At 45.9% G+C, this 15,515-nt stretch overlaps 1 protein-coding gene across 1 annotated transcript in view; it reads left to right on the forward strand.

The window, feature by feature from the left end:
• Anxa4 (annexin A4) overlaps positions 1-15,515 on the forward strand; it is a 52,127-nt gene that overhangs the window by 35,409 nt on the left and 1,203 nt on the right. The window contains exons 7-12 of the mRNA XM_048416517.3: positions 2,252-2,331; positions 3,301-3,357; positions 4,997-5,090; positions 8,606-8,701; positions 10,208-10,266; positions 11,524-11,646. Coding sequence (XP_048272474.1) covers positions 2,252-2,331; positions 3,301-3,357; positions 4,997-5,090; positions 8,606-8,701; positions 10,208-10,266; positions 11,524-11,646 — 509 coding nt within the window. The remainder of the gene's footprint in view (positions 1-2,251; positions 2,332-3,300; positions 3,358-4,996; positions 5,091-8,605; positions 8,702-10,207; positions 10,267-11,523; positions 11,647-15,515) is intronic.

Genomic DNA, 15,515 nt, shown 5'->3' on the forward strand with positions numbered 1-15,515 from the left:
ACTAGGGATGGAGGCCAGGGTCTCTCATAGACCAGTGCCCTTGGCTCTAACACAGAACTGTGCCCCAGCACTAGTGTTCCCTGGGTTTCCATATTCAATATGTATCACTTCTGTGGAGAAAACAGTCATGTAGTAGGGACTCTTGCTCAGGGTGCAGAGGCTAAACCTAAACCCTGGGAGTCTGGAGTTAGCCCCCTGACCAAGACCTCTGCCCCACTCAAGATTTGAAGTTAGCACCCCCAACCCTGACCTCAGCCCTGTGGAGCGTCTCTAAGAGCCAGCAGAGTAAGGTGAGGCAAGAAGGCAATTTGGTTCAACATGACTGAGTAGCCAGTGTTGCTTCAAACTTTGACCCTGAGTAGCTTATTTTAGACCTATTTAAGCACAGTATAATTTAGTGAAAAATTTCCTGGTGCACAATAAGACTTAAGGCATTGAAACTCTGTAAAGTACATGTGACATCTTCTATAAAGATGTGTTCTGTGGATTGATTACATGTGACACCTCCCATAAAGTTCTATAGATTAACAAGCTCATGATAAGGGTGTTGTAGGAGGCCGCTTATTTGTTCCCAGCTGCTCGGCCCCAAAATAATTACACAGAAAACATATTATTTGCAGTACTGTTTGGCCAATAGCTTCAGTGTGTTTCTGGCTAATGCATACATGTTAATTTAACCCTTTTCTATTCATCTTTGTACCACCACATGGCTATGGTTTTACCAGGTAATATTTCGGCATCTGTCTCCAGCGGGGTTACATGGCTTCTCCCTGATTCCGCCTTCCTTCTCCCAGCATTCAGTTTAGTTTTCCCCACTCAGCTCTATTCTTTTGCTCTATCACAGGCCAAGCCAGTTTCTTTATTAACCGATGGTATTCACAGCATACAGAGGGGATCCCACATCATAAGGGTCTGGGGAGGATTGAGTCTGATCTCATCCACACAGATAGTGCAAAGGTCACCAGGCTCTTAACCACATCTGCTCCCAGTCTCCTGGGTGGATAACAGATTGTGCATCCCTTCCTTTGAAGGAGCAATCCTATGTGTTTAACACTCTTGGTTCCCCCTAGTGCTTATCTATGAGCCTGGGAACCTCCATGTCTCCCACACAGTCCCACATAGGGTTTGGAGTTAACCCTTAACCCTGGCATCTGCCCCACAGTGGCTTTTGGTGGCTATAAAGAGAGATCTGTTAGGACCTCTCTGGGGACCTCTGTCCTGTGACACTGGTTACCTTTCAATAGCTTCTGAACCAGGCTTTATCTTCTAGGTCACCAACCAGCTCCCAAGTTATGACAAGGCAACTTGTTATGAATGCTCGGCCTGGCTCGGGCTCCTTTCTGTCTAGCTTTTTCTTTAATTTAAATTAACTTGCCTCTCTTCATCGACATTTTGCCTCGGTCTTTCTACCTTTCATTCTGTGTGTCCTACTCTGTCTGCTGGCTGGTACCTGCCTGCCTGGCCGGCCCCGGGCATCTCCCTCTCTTTCTCTCTCATTCTCTTTTTCTCTCTCATTCTGGATTTCTCTGCCTACTTATTCTCTCTGCCCGCCATTCCCCTACCCCACATAACCCTCTACTGCCTAGTTATTGGCCATTCAGTTTTTTATTAGACCAATCAGGTGCTACAGGCAGGCAAGGTGAAAACAAATGCCACTCATCTTTACGTAGTCAAACAGATGCAGCAAAACCAAAAGCAACACATCCGTACGTTGTTTACGAAGGCAGCAGAAACTGTGTAACACACCTTTACACAGTTAAAGTGATATCCCACAACAAGCTTCCTTCCACTCAGACACATGCAGAGCAGAGTCTCAGGCGGAAGAAAACCAAGGAGGATTCCAGTCCCGCCTTCTTGATCCCCATCATCTTAAAGAGGCAGCCCTAGTTCCTTCTGGGCCGTATTTATTGTTTGTTTTGTTGTTGCCATTTTTACGAGTTGGTGAGCTTCATTAGAATTGCTTACAGGAGCGTGGGTGAAGGGTTACCCACAGGAGCAGGGATTCCTTATGATGGTTACACCACTAAAGGAATTGCCGCCCCTCCCCCCAGCAACCATTACCTGCTTATAGACCCTCAGGAAGGGCTGGAACCACACAGAGTTCAGATTTTGAAAACCTCACATGGGGTAGCACTTTGGCCGGAGTCGGACCGGACCGTGAGCAGGCTGCCCTGGAGAAACGGAGCTTGCTGGCGGATGACAGTACCAGCAGGTCTCTGTCCTGATGTACCCCTTTCCAATTTCTTGGTAGAATATGGAAGAAGCCTTGAAGAGGACATCTGCTCTGACACATCCTTCATGTTCCAGCGAGTACTGGTGTCCCTGACAGCGGTGCGTGGCTTCTTCGGTCCCAGCTTCTGAAAGCGGTGCTGGGTTAATTGAGACGTGCACCCTCCTTTACCTGCCCTTCATCCTTTTAGCCTCCTAAACATGGGTATTCCCAGGTGTCATTCTCGGGCTTCTGTTCCTTTTATCTTATTTCTCCTTCAGAGCCCCTGGCTGGTCATGCTTGCCCAACCATTTCTTTTTCTTAACTCACTGTTCACATGTTCCATGTTGATGCCAGCTACCTCTGTTACAAAGTGCATCAGATTACAAGGATATTGGGAGATAACTTCCATGTGTTTTGGACATTTATACAGTGGCAGGGCTGGAGAGGGTGGGAGTACTTCTTGCTCTTGCAGACAGAGGACCTGAGTTAAACCCCACACCCACATTGGATGGCTCACAACCACCTGTAACTCCAGATGAAGGAGATCTGTCGCCCTCTTCTGGCCTCCACAGGCACTGCACACACATGATACACATACAAATATAACACACAACATACATACTTTTTAAAAATCTTTTTTTAAAAGAACAGCCTTCCAAACTGGGGTGCAGTGCCAGTCTGTCACTCCTTAGTGTTCCTTCAGGGGTTCCCGTGGCTCTCCATGCTGGAGCTGGTACATTTGGTGCTGACTTGCATGAGCTCCCCAAGTTCCGCCTCTGGTCCAGTATTCTCTTGATTACTGAAGACTGGCTAGTTAGGAAGGCTGAGTCAGCTGGGTCGCGCTGTGGTTGGAATAGGGAGGAGGAAGTAGGACGATGTTACTGTCCTTCTACTAGAAGAGCCAGCTTTGCAACACCAGAAGTCACAGTGGGGCTCACACTCCACTGAGAACATCTGCCTGGCATAGGTCCAAGCCCTGGTGACAGCAGTCCTGACCCCTTAACCTGAAGACCCAGGTTTTACTGCATCTTGTCTAAGAGCACCCTGGCATCGCCATGGGTACTTACTTTTGTCTGTTTCACCCACAGGGTGGCAGGGATGAAGGGAATTACCTGGATGATGCACTCGTGAAGCAGGATGCTCAGGTTAGTAGACTGCAAATTCCTTCTTGCAGCTTCTTCTCTAAGACAGGCCTCACTCAACTCTGGTTAGCAGGTTTCTTTCAGGAGTACCTGGGACTTGGGGTGGCTTAGGGCACTGTCTCTATACTCCTGAATTCTCGGTTTCCTTCTCACCCTGGAGTCACATGAGAATCCCAGAGAACCTTCTCCTCTCCCCCACTGCCGTGTGTGTGTGTGTGTGTGTGTGTGTGTGTGTGTGTGTGTGTGTGTGTGTTGCTAGGGAATGGACCCCAGGGCTTGGCCCATTGCTATGCAAGTGTTCAGTGCTTGAGCTGAGTCCCCAGCCATTTCAGCTGTCTTCTGAATGATCCAGAGGGGAAGGAGCTGCCTCTGCTCTTCACATTTCCCTGAAGAGAACATGAGGTAGGACCTGCAAACACCGTGTGACTCAAAGGAAGGCTGCCGTCTTGGCTCCCAGCACACTGCTCTGTCCAGAAACCCTGCTGTCTGTCTATTCTGACACACCATTGTCTGTCCTGACACACTGCTGTCTATTCTGACACACCGTTGTCTGTACTGATGTCTGTCCTGACACACTGTCTGTTCTTACACACCAATGTCTGTCCTGGCACACCGTTGTCTGTACAGATCCACTGATGTCTGTCCTGACACACTGCTGTCTATTCTGACACACCGTTGTCTGTACTGATTCACTGATGTCTGTCCTGGCACACCAGTGTCTGTCCTGACACCCTGATGTCTGTCCTGACACGCCGATGTCTGTCCTGACATACAGATATCTGTCCTGATACATGGATGTCTGTCCTGACACACTGATGTCTGTCATGACACCCTGATGTCTGTCCTGACACGCCGATGTCTGTCTTGACACCCTGATGTCTTTCCTGACACCCTGATGTCTGTCCTGACACCCTGATGTCTGTCCTGACACCCTGATGTTTCCTGCCACTCGTCCCTGTGGACAGGTAACATAGTAGCTTATAAATAGTGGACCCTTGATAAGAACCAAGCACCTCCACAAGGTTTTTCTTAGGCAAACAATTGAATCCTTACAGCAACCTTAGGACTTTGACCTCCATTTTACAGGTAAGGAAATTGAGGCACTGGAGAAAGCTCCTTGCTTGAGTTCAGACCAAATAAGATGGAGTAACACACATACACATACATATCACAGGGACAGAGGGATACAGAAACAGGCTTGCAATGGTATTATATCCCAACCTAGTGTAAGCTGAAAATGCATTTACATTGGGAGGCTTGACACAAAGTCCACTAGATGTGTTGCTTGCTGCCCTTGTGACTGTGTCTCTAACTAGGAGCATGGGTCACTGCTTGATGCTCACACTTTGATGAAGTCCCTGTATAGACTGTTTTGAGAAAAGACCAAAGTGCAAACTTTGAAGCCTGATTTCTGCTGAATGGATGTCGTTTCGTGCCATTATGAGGTTAAAGTGATTGAAAAACCAAGTGTGTGTGTGTGTGTGTGTGTGTGTGTGTGTGTGTATGTGTGTGTACAGCATGTTTGCCTTTCCAACTAACAAAATAAAACCAAGTCAGTTCAACTCTTAGACGTTTTAGAACTATTTTCCCAGGTACTGGCACATCCTTTTTGGTATTTAAACTCATGTTTTTTTGGCACCAGGACCTGTTTGAGGCTGGAGAGAAGAAATGGGGGACAGACGAGGTGAAGTTCCTAAGCATCCTCTGCTCCCGGAATCGGAACCATCTGCTGCATGGTGGGTACCTGCCTCACTACCTCACTCAGTTCTGCTAGAATGGAAGATAACCTTAAACACTTAAAGGATATTTTATTTCATGTATATGAATGCTTTGACTGAATGTATGTCTGTGAACCAAAGTGTATGTCTTGTCTCCTTGGAGCTCAGAAGAGGGTGCTAGATTATCTGGAACTGGAGTTACAGACAATTGTGAGCCACAAAGTGGGTGCTGGGAAGGGACCTGAACCCAGGTCTGTTGTAAGAGCAGCAAGTGAGGCATCTTTCCAGTCCCTGATAACCTTTGAGAAAAATCTTTTACTTATTCTTTGATAATTCCAAACATGTATATGATGTGTCTTGATCATAGTGCTCCCCCAGGTCTTGATGACCTTTCCCCCACCATGATACAGAAAACAAACTCAACTATTAGATTTTTACCTTGTAAATGTGGGAATCAAATTATATGGATGAAGGGCAATTTTGAAAGATTAATTGAGTAATTGACAGATATACAACATGTTCGTAATAATTTAGCATTCTTTATCCCAGGAAACCAGCATTCCTTTGTTAGTCCTTTCTCTGGTGCTTCCCCAAGACATTAGTTTCCCTTACTCACGTAAGAAAGCAAGCTTCACTGCCTGAGGGACCAGTTTAAACAAATGTCAGTTGATAATTTTTTCTGTTTAACATCACTGATCGATTTCTTCAGAGGTTACATTGAGTAAAATGAGTCGCGGGTAATTTCACTTTTTATTTCCTTTGTGTGATGTTCCTAATTTTCTTCTTGTAATTTCTAAACTTTGCAATGTGCTTTTAACTTCTTTGGGGGGGGGGAAGGGAACACTAAACCTTTATAGGATATTTGTTGCCAGGCTGAGTCTTCTTATAAGCAGCAGTAAGGACTCAATAGGGCCATTCGTCTTGTAGATGAGCTCTTTAGACCTTCATGGGCATCATAATTTTAAAAACTACCATCTCCCTGTCATAGGCATGGAGTTTCAAAGCTTGTGGGGAATTTGAGGAGAATGGAATTGCTAAATTGAAAGCACAGTGTAACTGCAAAGTTTGACACATTTACAAGTTGTAATTATTCTAGATATTCCTCAGTGGCAATAATGATAATAATAATAATAAGCAATTATTCCTGTCCATAAATCATATACAGCAGCATGAAACTTGGGGGCCTTATGCTTTCTTTTATTGGCTCCCCTTGCCTGCTTACAATGTGAGCGCCCCCTTGTGGCATTTTTCTAGAATTGCAGGTCCTGGGAAGCATTTACTAAGAATTTGTGTCTGTAGCTGGGCAGTTAAAAATTACTTATTCATCAGGGAGGCTAGCAGAGAAAAATGTAGAGCTCAATAAAAATCAATAATAAAAAAATTACCTATTCATAAGTTACCAAGAGACAATATTGGGAGCGGGGGTTCAAGACAGGGTTTCTCGATATCTTTGCAGCCTGTTCTAGGACTCGCTCTGTAGACCAGGCTTGAACTCACAGAGATCTTTCTGCCTCTGCCTCCCCAGTGCTGGGATTAACGGCATACACTGTCACCACCCCGCCCAAGAGACAATATTTTAGGTACTATTTAGGCAGTGTAAACTGAAATCTTGTTACCAACCAACAGTGATGGTCAGAGCTAAGGTTTGGTTAATAATTTTCTATCTCAGGGCATTCACTCCAGTTTACAGCAGGGGTCTAATCAGTGTCTTTGATTCTGGACATATACACTGGCAAACAGGAAGATGGCAAACAGTACCAGTGACTCCCAAGATTGGAGGGAGATCTGAACCCTTTTGTGAGAACAGAAATAAAGGTGCTTCTGGAGACCTCCCTGGGAACAAACAAAAAGCTGGTTCCAGAATGCACCAGGAATCCTAGGCATAAAAGATGGGAACAGGTGATCCCCGAAGCTTGCCGTCCAGCCAGTCTGGCTAATTGTGAGCTCCAGGTGCAGTGAGGACTGTCTCAAAAACAAAACAAAACAAGGTGGTGGGCTGGGGAAGTGCTTGCTGGGCAAGCAGGAGGGCCCGAGCTAGAATCCCATACTCTCACATAAAAAAGCCAGCATTGGAAGACAGAGGCAGGTAGATCCCAGGAGTTCACTGGCCAGTCAGCCTGGCTGGAAGGGTCAACTCCCAGTTCAGTGAGTGTACCTGTCTTAAAAGCAGTAAGACACTGGGTGAGGAAGGAAGATGCCCAACATCCTCCTGTGACCTTTGTATGCTTGAGTACAGGCATAAGCAGTGGCGAACACGGCCCAAATTAATTAATTAGAATAAATTAAAAATAAGAAGACACCTGACATCTGCTTCTGGCTGCCTCGTGCATACACACACACTAGAACATACTGTACCACACTCCATACAATTTGTTTTGAGATAGAGTCTCACTGTGTAGCCCTGGTTAGCCGGGAACTCACTACGTAGTCCACACCGACCTTGAACTCACAGAGATCCTCCTGCCTCTGCCTCTCAAGTGCTGGGATTAAAGGTGTGCCACCACCATGCCTAACCACACACAACTGAAAATAAAACCATCTTCTTGGAGGGTAGGTCACTCTGAGCGACCCTGCTGGGCCAAGGTTATGATGTGAGTTGCCGAACATTGCTATCCCTTAATTGATAACCTATGAGAATCACATGGATGGAGGGGACAAGACGGGATGCCAGCAAAAGCCACTAAGGAGATAAATAAAACAGATATCTGTCCTAAGACGTCTCCATAAGAAGAGAGGAAAACATATCCATTGCATTCAAAAATCCTGGGCAAAAAGCAAGAAAAAATTATGCAAAAATAATTATTTAAAAATGCAACCGGCTGTTCCCAGATGTGACTCAGTTTTGAGGAGGCTGAATTGTTCTCATCCTGATGAGCTAAATGGGAGAGGAGTACACAGTTGACATCAAAGGCTGACATTTCATAATGACAGAGACTCGCATAGTCTAGGCTGGCCTTGAACTCAGGGTGTGACTGAGGAACTGCCAATCCTTCCTTCACCTGCCAAGTACCGGGACTACAGGGGTGAGCTACCAGACCCCATCTGCCAACACAAGAAGAAAACAAATGTACCCACAGATTCTCTTAGTGCCTAATGTTCTCCGGGGAGCTCAGCACTCTTCCTCCTGGATGGCCCAGTCCACCAGACTACACCCTGCCTGGGTCCTCACACACAGTAGTCATTGGTTTCCTCATGAAATATGCCAAAAAAAAAAACCTAAGTAGCGTAAGCTTGTTAAAATGTGTTCATTCTCTCCATAAACTTTAGTTCCCTGTATTTAAATTTTTATTACACTAATTTATGTGTTTATTTATTTAGAGCGTATGTTGTTTGTGTTATGTGTGTGGGTTTGCAAACGCCACAGATAACACGTGGAGATCGAAGGACAGTTTGCCCAAGTCAGTCCTCTTCTTCCAGCATATGGATTCCAGGGGTCAATTCAGGTCATCAGGCTTGGGGGCAAGTGCGCTCGGCAGATCAGTCATCACAGCAGCCCCGTTTTCTAAATCACACTCCCTTGTTATTGCTTGTAGTGTTTGATGAATACAAAAGGATCTCACAGAAGGACATTGAGCAGAGTATTAAATCTGAGACATCGGGGAGCTTTGAAGATGCCCTGCTGGCTATAGGTAAGCTGGTGAGCCCCAGAACTAATTCTGTTAGTGTTCTTTCTTAGTATCCAACACTGAGGGTACGTTCTCGAATCTCAGAAAATGGATTCTCAGTAAGTTGGCCAGGCTGGTCTGGCACTCCCGGATTAATGTGATTTTCTCACATCAATCTCCAAATACCTGACCCACAGTCATGAGCCACCACACCAAGATGATTCTCCAGAACTGATGGTTTTTTTTTTAATAATTTTCTGTGCACAAGTATTTTGGTTGCATGTATGTCTGTGCACCACATGTATGCAATGCCTGTGGAGCCCAGAAAAGGAAGCTGGATCCCCTGAAGCAGGAGTTACAGAGTGTTGTGAACCATCACATGAGTGCTGAGAACCAAACTTGGGTCCTCTGCAAGAACAGTCAGTGCTCTTAACCACTGAGCCATCTCTCTAGCCCCAGATTTTTCTTTTGCTCATTCAGTAGCCAAGGCTGGTCTTGAACTAGTAGCAATCTCCTATCTTGGCTAGAAGTGCCAGAATCATAGACATGAATGATCCCATCTGACTGTTCTACAGCTTTAAAAAAAGAAATCCTTGCAAAGCTCGACACGGTGCACACCTGTAATTCCAGCACTTGGGAGGTAGAGGGAGCCCTGAGGATCAGTAGTTCGAGATCATCCTCAGCTGCATAATGAGTTCAAGGCCAGCCTGGGCTATATGAGAACCTGACTGAAAAAAGCAACTATTCTGTGTGGCCTGACTCTGACTGCTGTTGTGCCAGGGGTCTTATGGCTTCGTCCTTGATAGTTTTCTATTTCATTATAAGAGAAAGATAACACCATGCTAGCTGCATCTGGCAAGTCAATTGACTTTAAAGTTGATTTTTTAAGCTTTTTTATTGTATGGGTGTTTCTCATACGTATGTATCTGTGTACCAAGTGCATGCCTTGTGACCCTCAGAGGTCACAAGAGTTCATCAGAGCCTTTGAAACTGAAGTTACAGGCAGTTGTAAGCAATCATGTGAGTTCTGGAAATTGAACCCTCGTCCTCTGCGAGAACAAGTACTCTTAACCCCTGAACCATCTCTCCAACTCCCTAAGAACTATTTCATACGGCAGATGTAATAATCATTTTGGAACTGCGAGCCACCCTTGCTTTGATTCCATCATTAATGACTTCTCCAGAAACCTGAGAAGCTGAGGACCCTGTCCATCTGGAAGCGGGGCCCGGAGCGCAGACCCTGTTCACCCAGCGCTGCCTGGCTCAAATGGGTCTAGCGAAGCAATCAGGAAATAGTCCTTGGGACTTTGTAGAAACAGAGAATAACTGTCAGTTCTCTTTGTTCTTGGACTTTGTTTCTGTGATCTTTTCATTCTGTTTTTATGGAAACAGAGTTAATTTATTAAGAGAAGGGAAAGCCCTCCTGAGAGTGGGCGCTGGAGTGGGCAGGGGAGTGGGCAGGGGAGCGGGCAGGGGCACGGGGCAGGGGAGCGGCCTGTGCTCACTTCTTTTTGCTCCTTTCCTCCACAGTGAAGTGCATGAGGAACAAACCTGCATATTTTGCTGAAAGACTTTATAAATCCATGAAGGTAAACGATTTCGCTTTTACTGTTTGAGAGACTGTGGCGTATTGTTTGTTTACCTTCTTAGGCTGGCCACCCGAATTCTACCCTGGAGTATCCAGCTCGATGCCACCCCTCACTGAATACTGCTGCACTATACCGAGTGCTTCTCTCTCTGAGTTTGTGATGTGTGGAGCCCTGCTCCCAGGGCTTTGCATGTATGGATGCATTTATTCCCATAACAGGAGTAGGGCACAAACTATCCTGTTTCACAAAGTGGAGGCGTATAGTGTATACACGGTGTGTTTACTCTGTTCACAGAAGCAGGAATGCCCCAGTAGACAAAGTCTAGCTTCAGAGCCAAGTTCCCAGGCCTGTGTTAGACCCTGTGCAGGCAGCCCTGCCAGAGGCCCCAAGGGCAACAGGAAACCGGAACCTGAATGCTTGGGTTTTGTTGTTCTTTTGAGATAAAGTTCTCACGTAGCCCAGGCTGTCCTAGAATTCTCTACGTAGCTGAGGATGGCCTTGAACTTCTGATCGTCTTGCCCCAGCCTTCCTAGTGCTGCCATCACAGGCCTATGCCATCGTATCTGGTGGGGAGTCTTTGCTCTTAAAGACTGTCTCTCCTCAAAGAAAAAGCAAGTGTGTAGAAGACACTAACGATAAGATGGCATTTAGACACAGTTCAGCATCCCACTTTTAAACAAATACAATGGACAGAGTGTTGTTTTTCAGTATTCTTGAGGGAGGATTTGAAAAGAACATATAAGGAAACTGGAGCTAGGTGTGCTGGCACACACCTGAAGTTCCGGCTCCTGGGAGGCTGAAAAAGGAGGATTGCAGTTTGGGGCCAGACTGGACTATATAGCAAGGCCTTGTCTTAGAGAGAGAGAGAGAGAGAGAGAGAGAGAGAGAGAGAGAGAGAGAGAGAGAGAGAGAGAAGAAAGAGTGGAAGGAAGGGGAAAAAAAGCAAAACCAAACCAGCTTGTTCTGTTGAAGAAGAACCTTGAGGGAAGCTTGGCAGAGGGTCGGGGAGGCAGAGAGTAGACAGTACAGGTGGCTGAACAGCGTAGAGCCTGTCTTTGAAAAGGCAAAGCGATGTCTTCAGGTCAAGACACAGAGTGTTGGAAAGGTAGGTTGTGTCAAGCCTTGCATCCCAAGTTAAGGCATGAGGATGTTTCTCGGGCCTCCCAGGTCATCAAGCAAAGATACTGTAGCAGAATCACTATTGCCTTGTCTTGCCTTGCTGGACCACCTGATATAAGATCTTGCTCCCTTCCTCAGGGCTTAGGCACTGATGACAGCACCCTCATCAGAGTGATGGTTTCTCGAGCAGAGATTGACATGCTGGACATCCGGGCAAACTTCAAGAGGCTCTATGGGAAGTCTTTGTACTCTTTCATCAAGGTAGGGTACCATAGTGAAGACAGGGCCTGGCCTTGGGGTGCAGCACCACACTTCTCTCCTCGTAGGCATAGCGTTCCCAACCAAAATGGCCCTCTGCCCTTCTGGGGCCCCTTCTTTCTCATGGTGTACAAGCTTGATGTGTTTACTTTCTAGATACAGTAATAAGTTCATGCTGGCCCCAAACACGAATGAAAATTCTGGAGCAATGATTCAGCACTGCTTTTATTCAAAGCCTGTGTAGTATAAAAGTAGTATTAAAGCCCCAACATTTTAAGGAATTGACCTGTTCTAGTGAACAGAGTGTAGAGAGGAAACATCACCCCTGACCTCCATCTCAAATATCCTTCTACCCAAAGGTTAGGGTTGGAGATACGGGATAAGCAGTTAAGAGAACTGACTGCTCTTTCAAGGGACCCCAGTTCCGTTCCCAGCACCCACATGACAGCTCACAACCACCTGGGACTCCAGTTCAAGGAACTCTTCTGGCCTCCATGAGTGCTTGCATACATGTAGTACACAGATGCATACATGCACATTTGTGCAAAATACCCAAACATAGAAAATACAAAATAAAGGAAAATGTGTATTAGCAATAACCTCACATGATTTATTCCAGTGTTTGATATTGCAAACTTTAGGGCCTTTGTATAGCAGTTGTATATACAGTTTGTCTGTGTAGCAGTCACAGACATAAAAGACCTGTCTATGTCTCTAACTGGTCTACACTCCATCATCTGAGCTCTCAATTGCCTTTATGATTTCCATTTCTTTCCTCCAAGATCTGTCCCGTGCCTGCCATGGCAAAAGTTGCATGCTATCATTTGCTTTCTGTTGCTGTGTAAATATCATGCCAAAAACCACTTAAGGAAGACATAGTTTATTTCGGTTTATAATTCCAGAGGAGGGAAGGCATGGGAGCAGGCCAAAGGAGCAAGAAGCTGGCTGGTCACATTGCATCTGAACACAGGAATCAGAGTGAACAGTGAACAGAATAGTAAGGGCAGGCTATAAAGCCTCCAAGCCTGCCCTAAGGGACGTCCTTCCTCCAGCCAGGCTCTGCTTCCTGAAGGTTCCATAGCCTCTCCTACCAATGCCCCCCAAAACACACGAGTCTGTGGAAGACATTTCTCACTAACTAACCCACCATAAATTCTCATAATCTACATGTTTCTCACACACAATACTTTTCCCTGTAAGAAATGGGCAGATTCTCACATTTGGTCACCTGTTCTCATGGGAATAGCCTCTTCTCCACAGCACTGAGTTGTGGGACCTGAGGCCAACTGCAGCTATTCCCCAGGGTGAATACTTCTTCCTCCTTAGATTCCTGTATACAGTAATTGCTGTCGCTCATGGTTCCTCATTCAAAGACAAAAATTGAATGAATGCGTGCGTGCATGCGTACATGCGTACGTGCCTGCTAAGAATCGAACTCAGGGCTTCAGGTTCTGTACCACTGGTACATTCTCAACCCTTAATGAATACTTTTCAGAGCACAACTTCCTCATCTGCCTGGTAATGATGGCAGAAGCAGCTGAAGCTAGACTTGTTTGCAGGGCCAGCAGGGGCTGCTGGGAGTGTGAGCCAGCGTGCCCCTCCCGCTAGCACCTGTTTGCCATTCTTGGTACCAGACAGCCAGGAGTTCTAAGATGGCGTGGGTGTGGTGAAAACTGACTCACCCCGCACAACCCCTCATTAACTCCTTTGCTTCTTTAAGAAGCCTGGAGAGTCTCGTAAACACAAAGCTGAAACTAATTTCCTAGACGCTTCAGTTGCTTACACAGCAAACTTCTCATCAAGATTTGACCTGTGAATTAAATATCCTGAAAAGTAGCAAATCCACTGGTCATGTGAGGGCTGCTATCAAAAAGGAAGAGCCTCGGGCATGGGGACATAGGGTTGGGGGCGTGCCATACAAACACGAGGCTCTGAGTTTGGTTCCCCAGCACACCCACATAAAAGAAGCAACAGCAAGCATTGGTCACCCCAATGCAGACAAAGGCAGAGACCCAAGGGTCCACGGGCTCACTGGTTCGCGTGTCTCGCCCAGGTGGTGAGCTCCAGGTCCAGTGAGATAGATACCTTGTTTCAATAGTGTGTGGAGTGATAGGGCAAGCGTCTGGTCAAGTCGGGGAAGGGACTGAGAGAGTAAATTGTCACGGAGCTTTGGAACTCCTGCCTGAGTTGGTTAGTTGTCAACGCGACCTGAGCTAGAGTTATCTGAGAATAGGAAACGTGAGCTGAAAAAATGCCCCTCCCAGGTTGTCCTGTAGGCCAGCAAGCCTGGGGGGCATTTTTCTTCAACAATTATGGATGAGGGTCGGGCCAGTCCACGATGGGTGGTGCCTCCTTTGGGCAGGTAATCCTGGGTGTCTGAGAAAGCAAGGTTTAGCCAGCCATGGGGAGCAAGGCAGGAAGCAGCATCCTCCACGGCCTCTACTTCAGTTCCTTCCTCCGGGTTCCGGCCTTAAGTCCTGCCTTGGCTTCCCTCATTGGACTGACCCCAGGGTATATAAGCCAAATAGACCCTTTCATTCTCAAGTTGCTTTGGTCGTGGTCTTTATCATAGCAACAGAAAACCTAACTGGGACAGCTCCACCAGAAGACAATGACGAAAATACCATGCCAGAAAGCAACTTTAATACATGCTATTCTTTCACAGATCTATGAGACAAATTAATAATATATTACTACTCACTTTGACAGATATTAAAATTTGAATCTTAAAGTCAGAGGCTCCACTTGTTTTAGTGCCCAGTAAGAAGTTATTGGACTTAGGGTATTGTTTGCTTAGTGTATACATAAGGCCTTGGGTTCAGTCCCCAGGGCCAGAAATATAAATAAATAATAAGGAAAACCACAATGTATTTATTAGGCCATAAACATTTCCATGTAGATATTATAGGACCTCTCTGGAAGGCTATTTTGCACCTCATATGAAAAGTATTAGAAAAATCCATAATTTTAACCTAGTAATTTTCATCTTATGAAAATATATTCAAAGCGAATACATGAGGAAATTTATATGTGAGGAAATTTATAAATGAGGAAAATTTATAGAAACTCAACTGCAAGGTGCTTTATTCAGCAACGTTTTGCTAATAATGAAACACCAGAGACCCATAAACATCTGACAACGGGGATGGAAATGTTCTGTAATCATAACTAATAATGTAATTAAAACATCAGAATATAGAGGTTGGGTGTATACGGTTCATTGGTAAAGTACTTGCCTACATGTACCCAGCATGAGGCTGGCCGTGGGTTCGGCTCCTGGCACCACCAAAAATAAAAAGAGCAGAATGAGGACACAGACGGTTACTGTCCTACAGTCTCGCCCCATAGGGAACTGCATGCACACAGAAAAGACTGGGGGATGGAAATGTGGCGGAATGTTTACATCGATCCGTACATGGCATTAGTGGTGTCCCTATGCACTCTCGCTCTCTTGCTCTCTCTTGCTCTCTCTCTCCTCCCCTCCATCCCTTCATCCCCCCCTGTGGTTTTCAATACAGGGTTTCTTGGTGTCACAGCCCTAATTGCCCTGGAACTAGCTCTTGTAGACCAGACTGGCCTCAGACTCACAGAGATCCACCTGCCTCTGCCTCCAGTCCTGGGATTAAAGGTATGCGCCACCGCCACCCAGCTCCTATGCTCTTCTTTTAAGTATTTTTTTTAACACAAAACAAGTATTACTTTAAAAAGATTATTATTTATGTATATTTGTGTATCTGTATGTAAGCGTGTGTGTATATGTATGTTTGTATGTGCCTCATGTGTGCAGTACCTCATGTGCACAGTGCAGAAGGAGACTAGAAGAAGGTGCCAGATTCCCCCAGACCTGTAGCTGTAGACAACTGAGAGCACCA

This window comes from Myodes glareolus, chromosome 6 (genome assembly GCF_982192425.1).
Source record: "Myodes glareolus chromosome 6, mMyoGla1.1, whole genome shotgun sequence".
NCBI lineage: Eukaryota > Metazoa > Chordata > Mammalia > Rodentia > Cricetidae > Myodes > Myodes glareolus.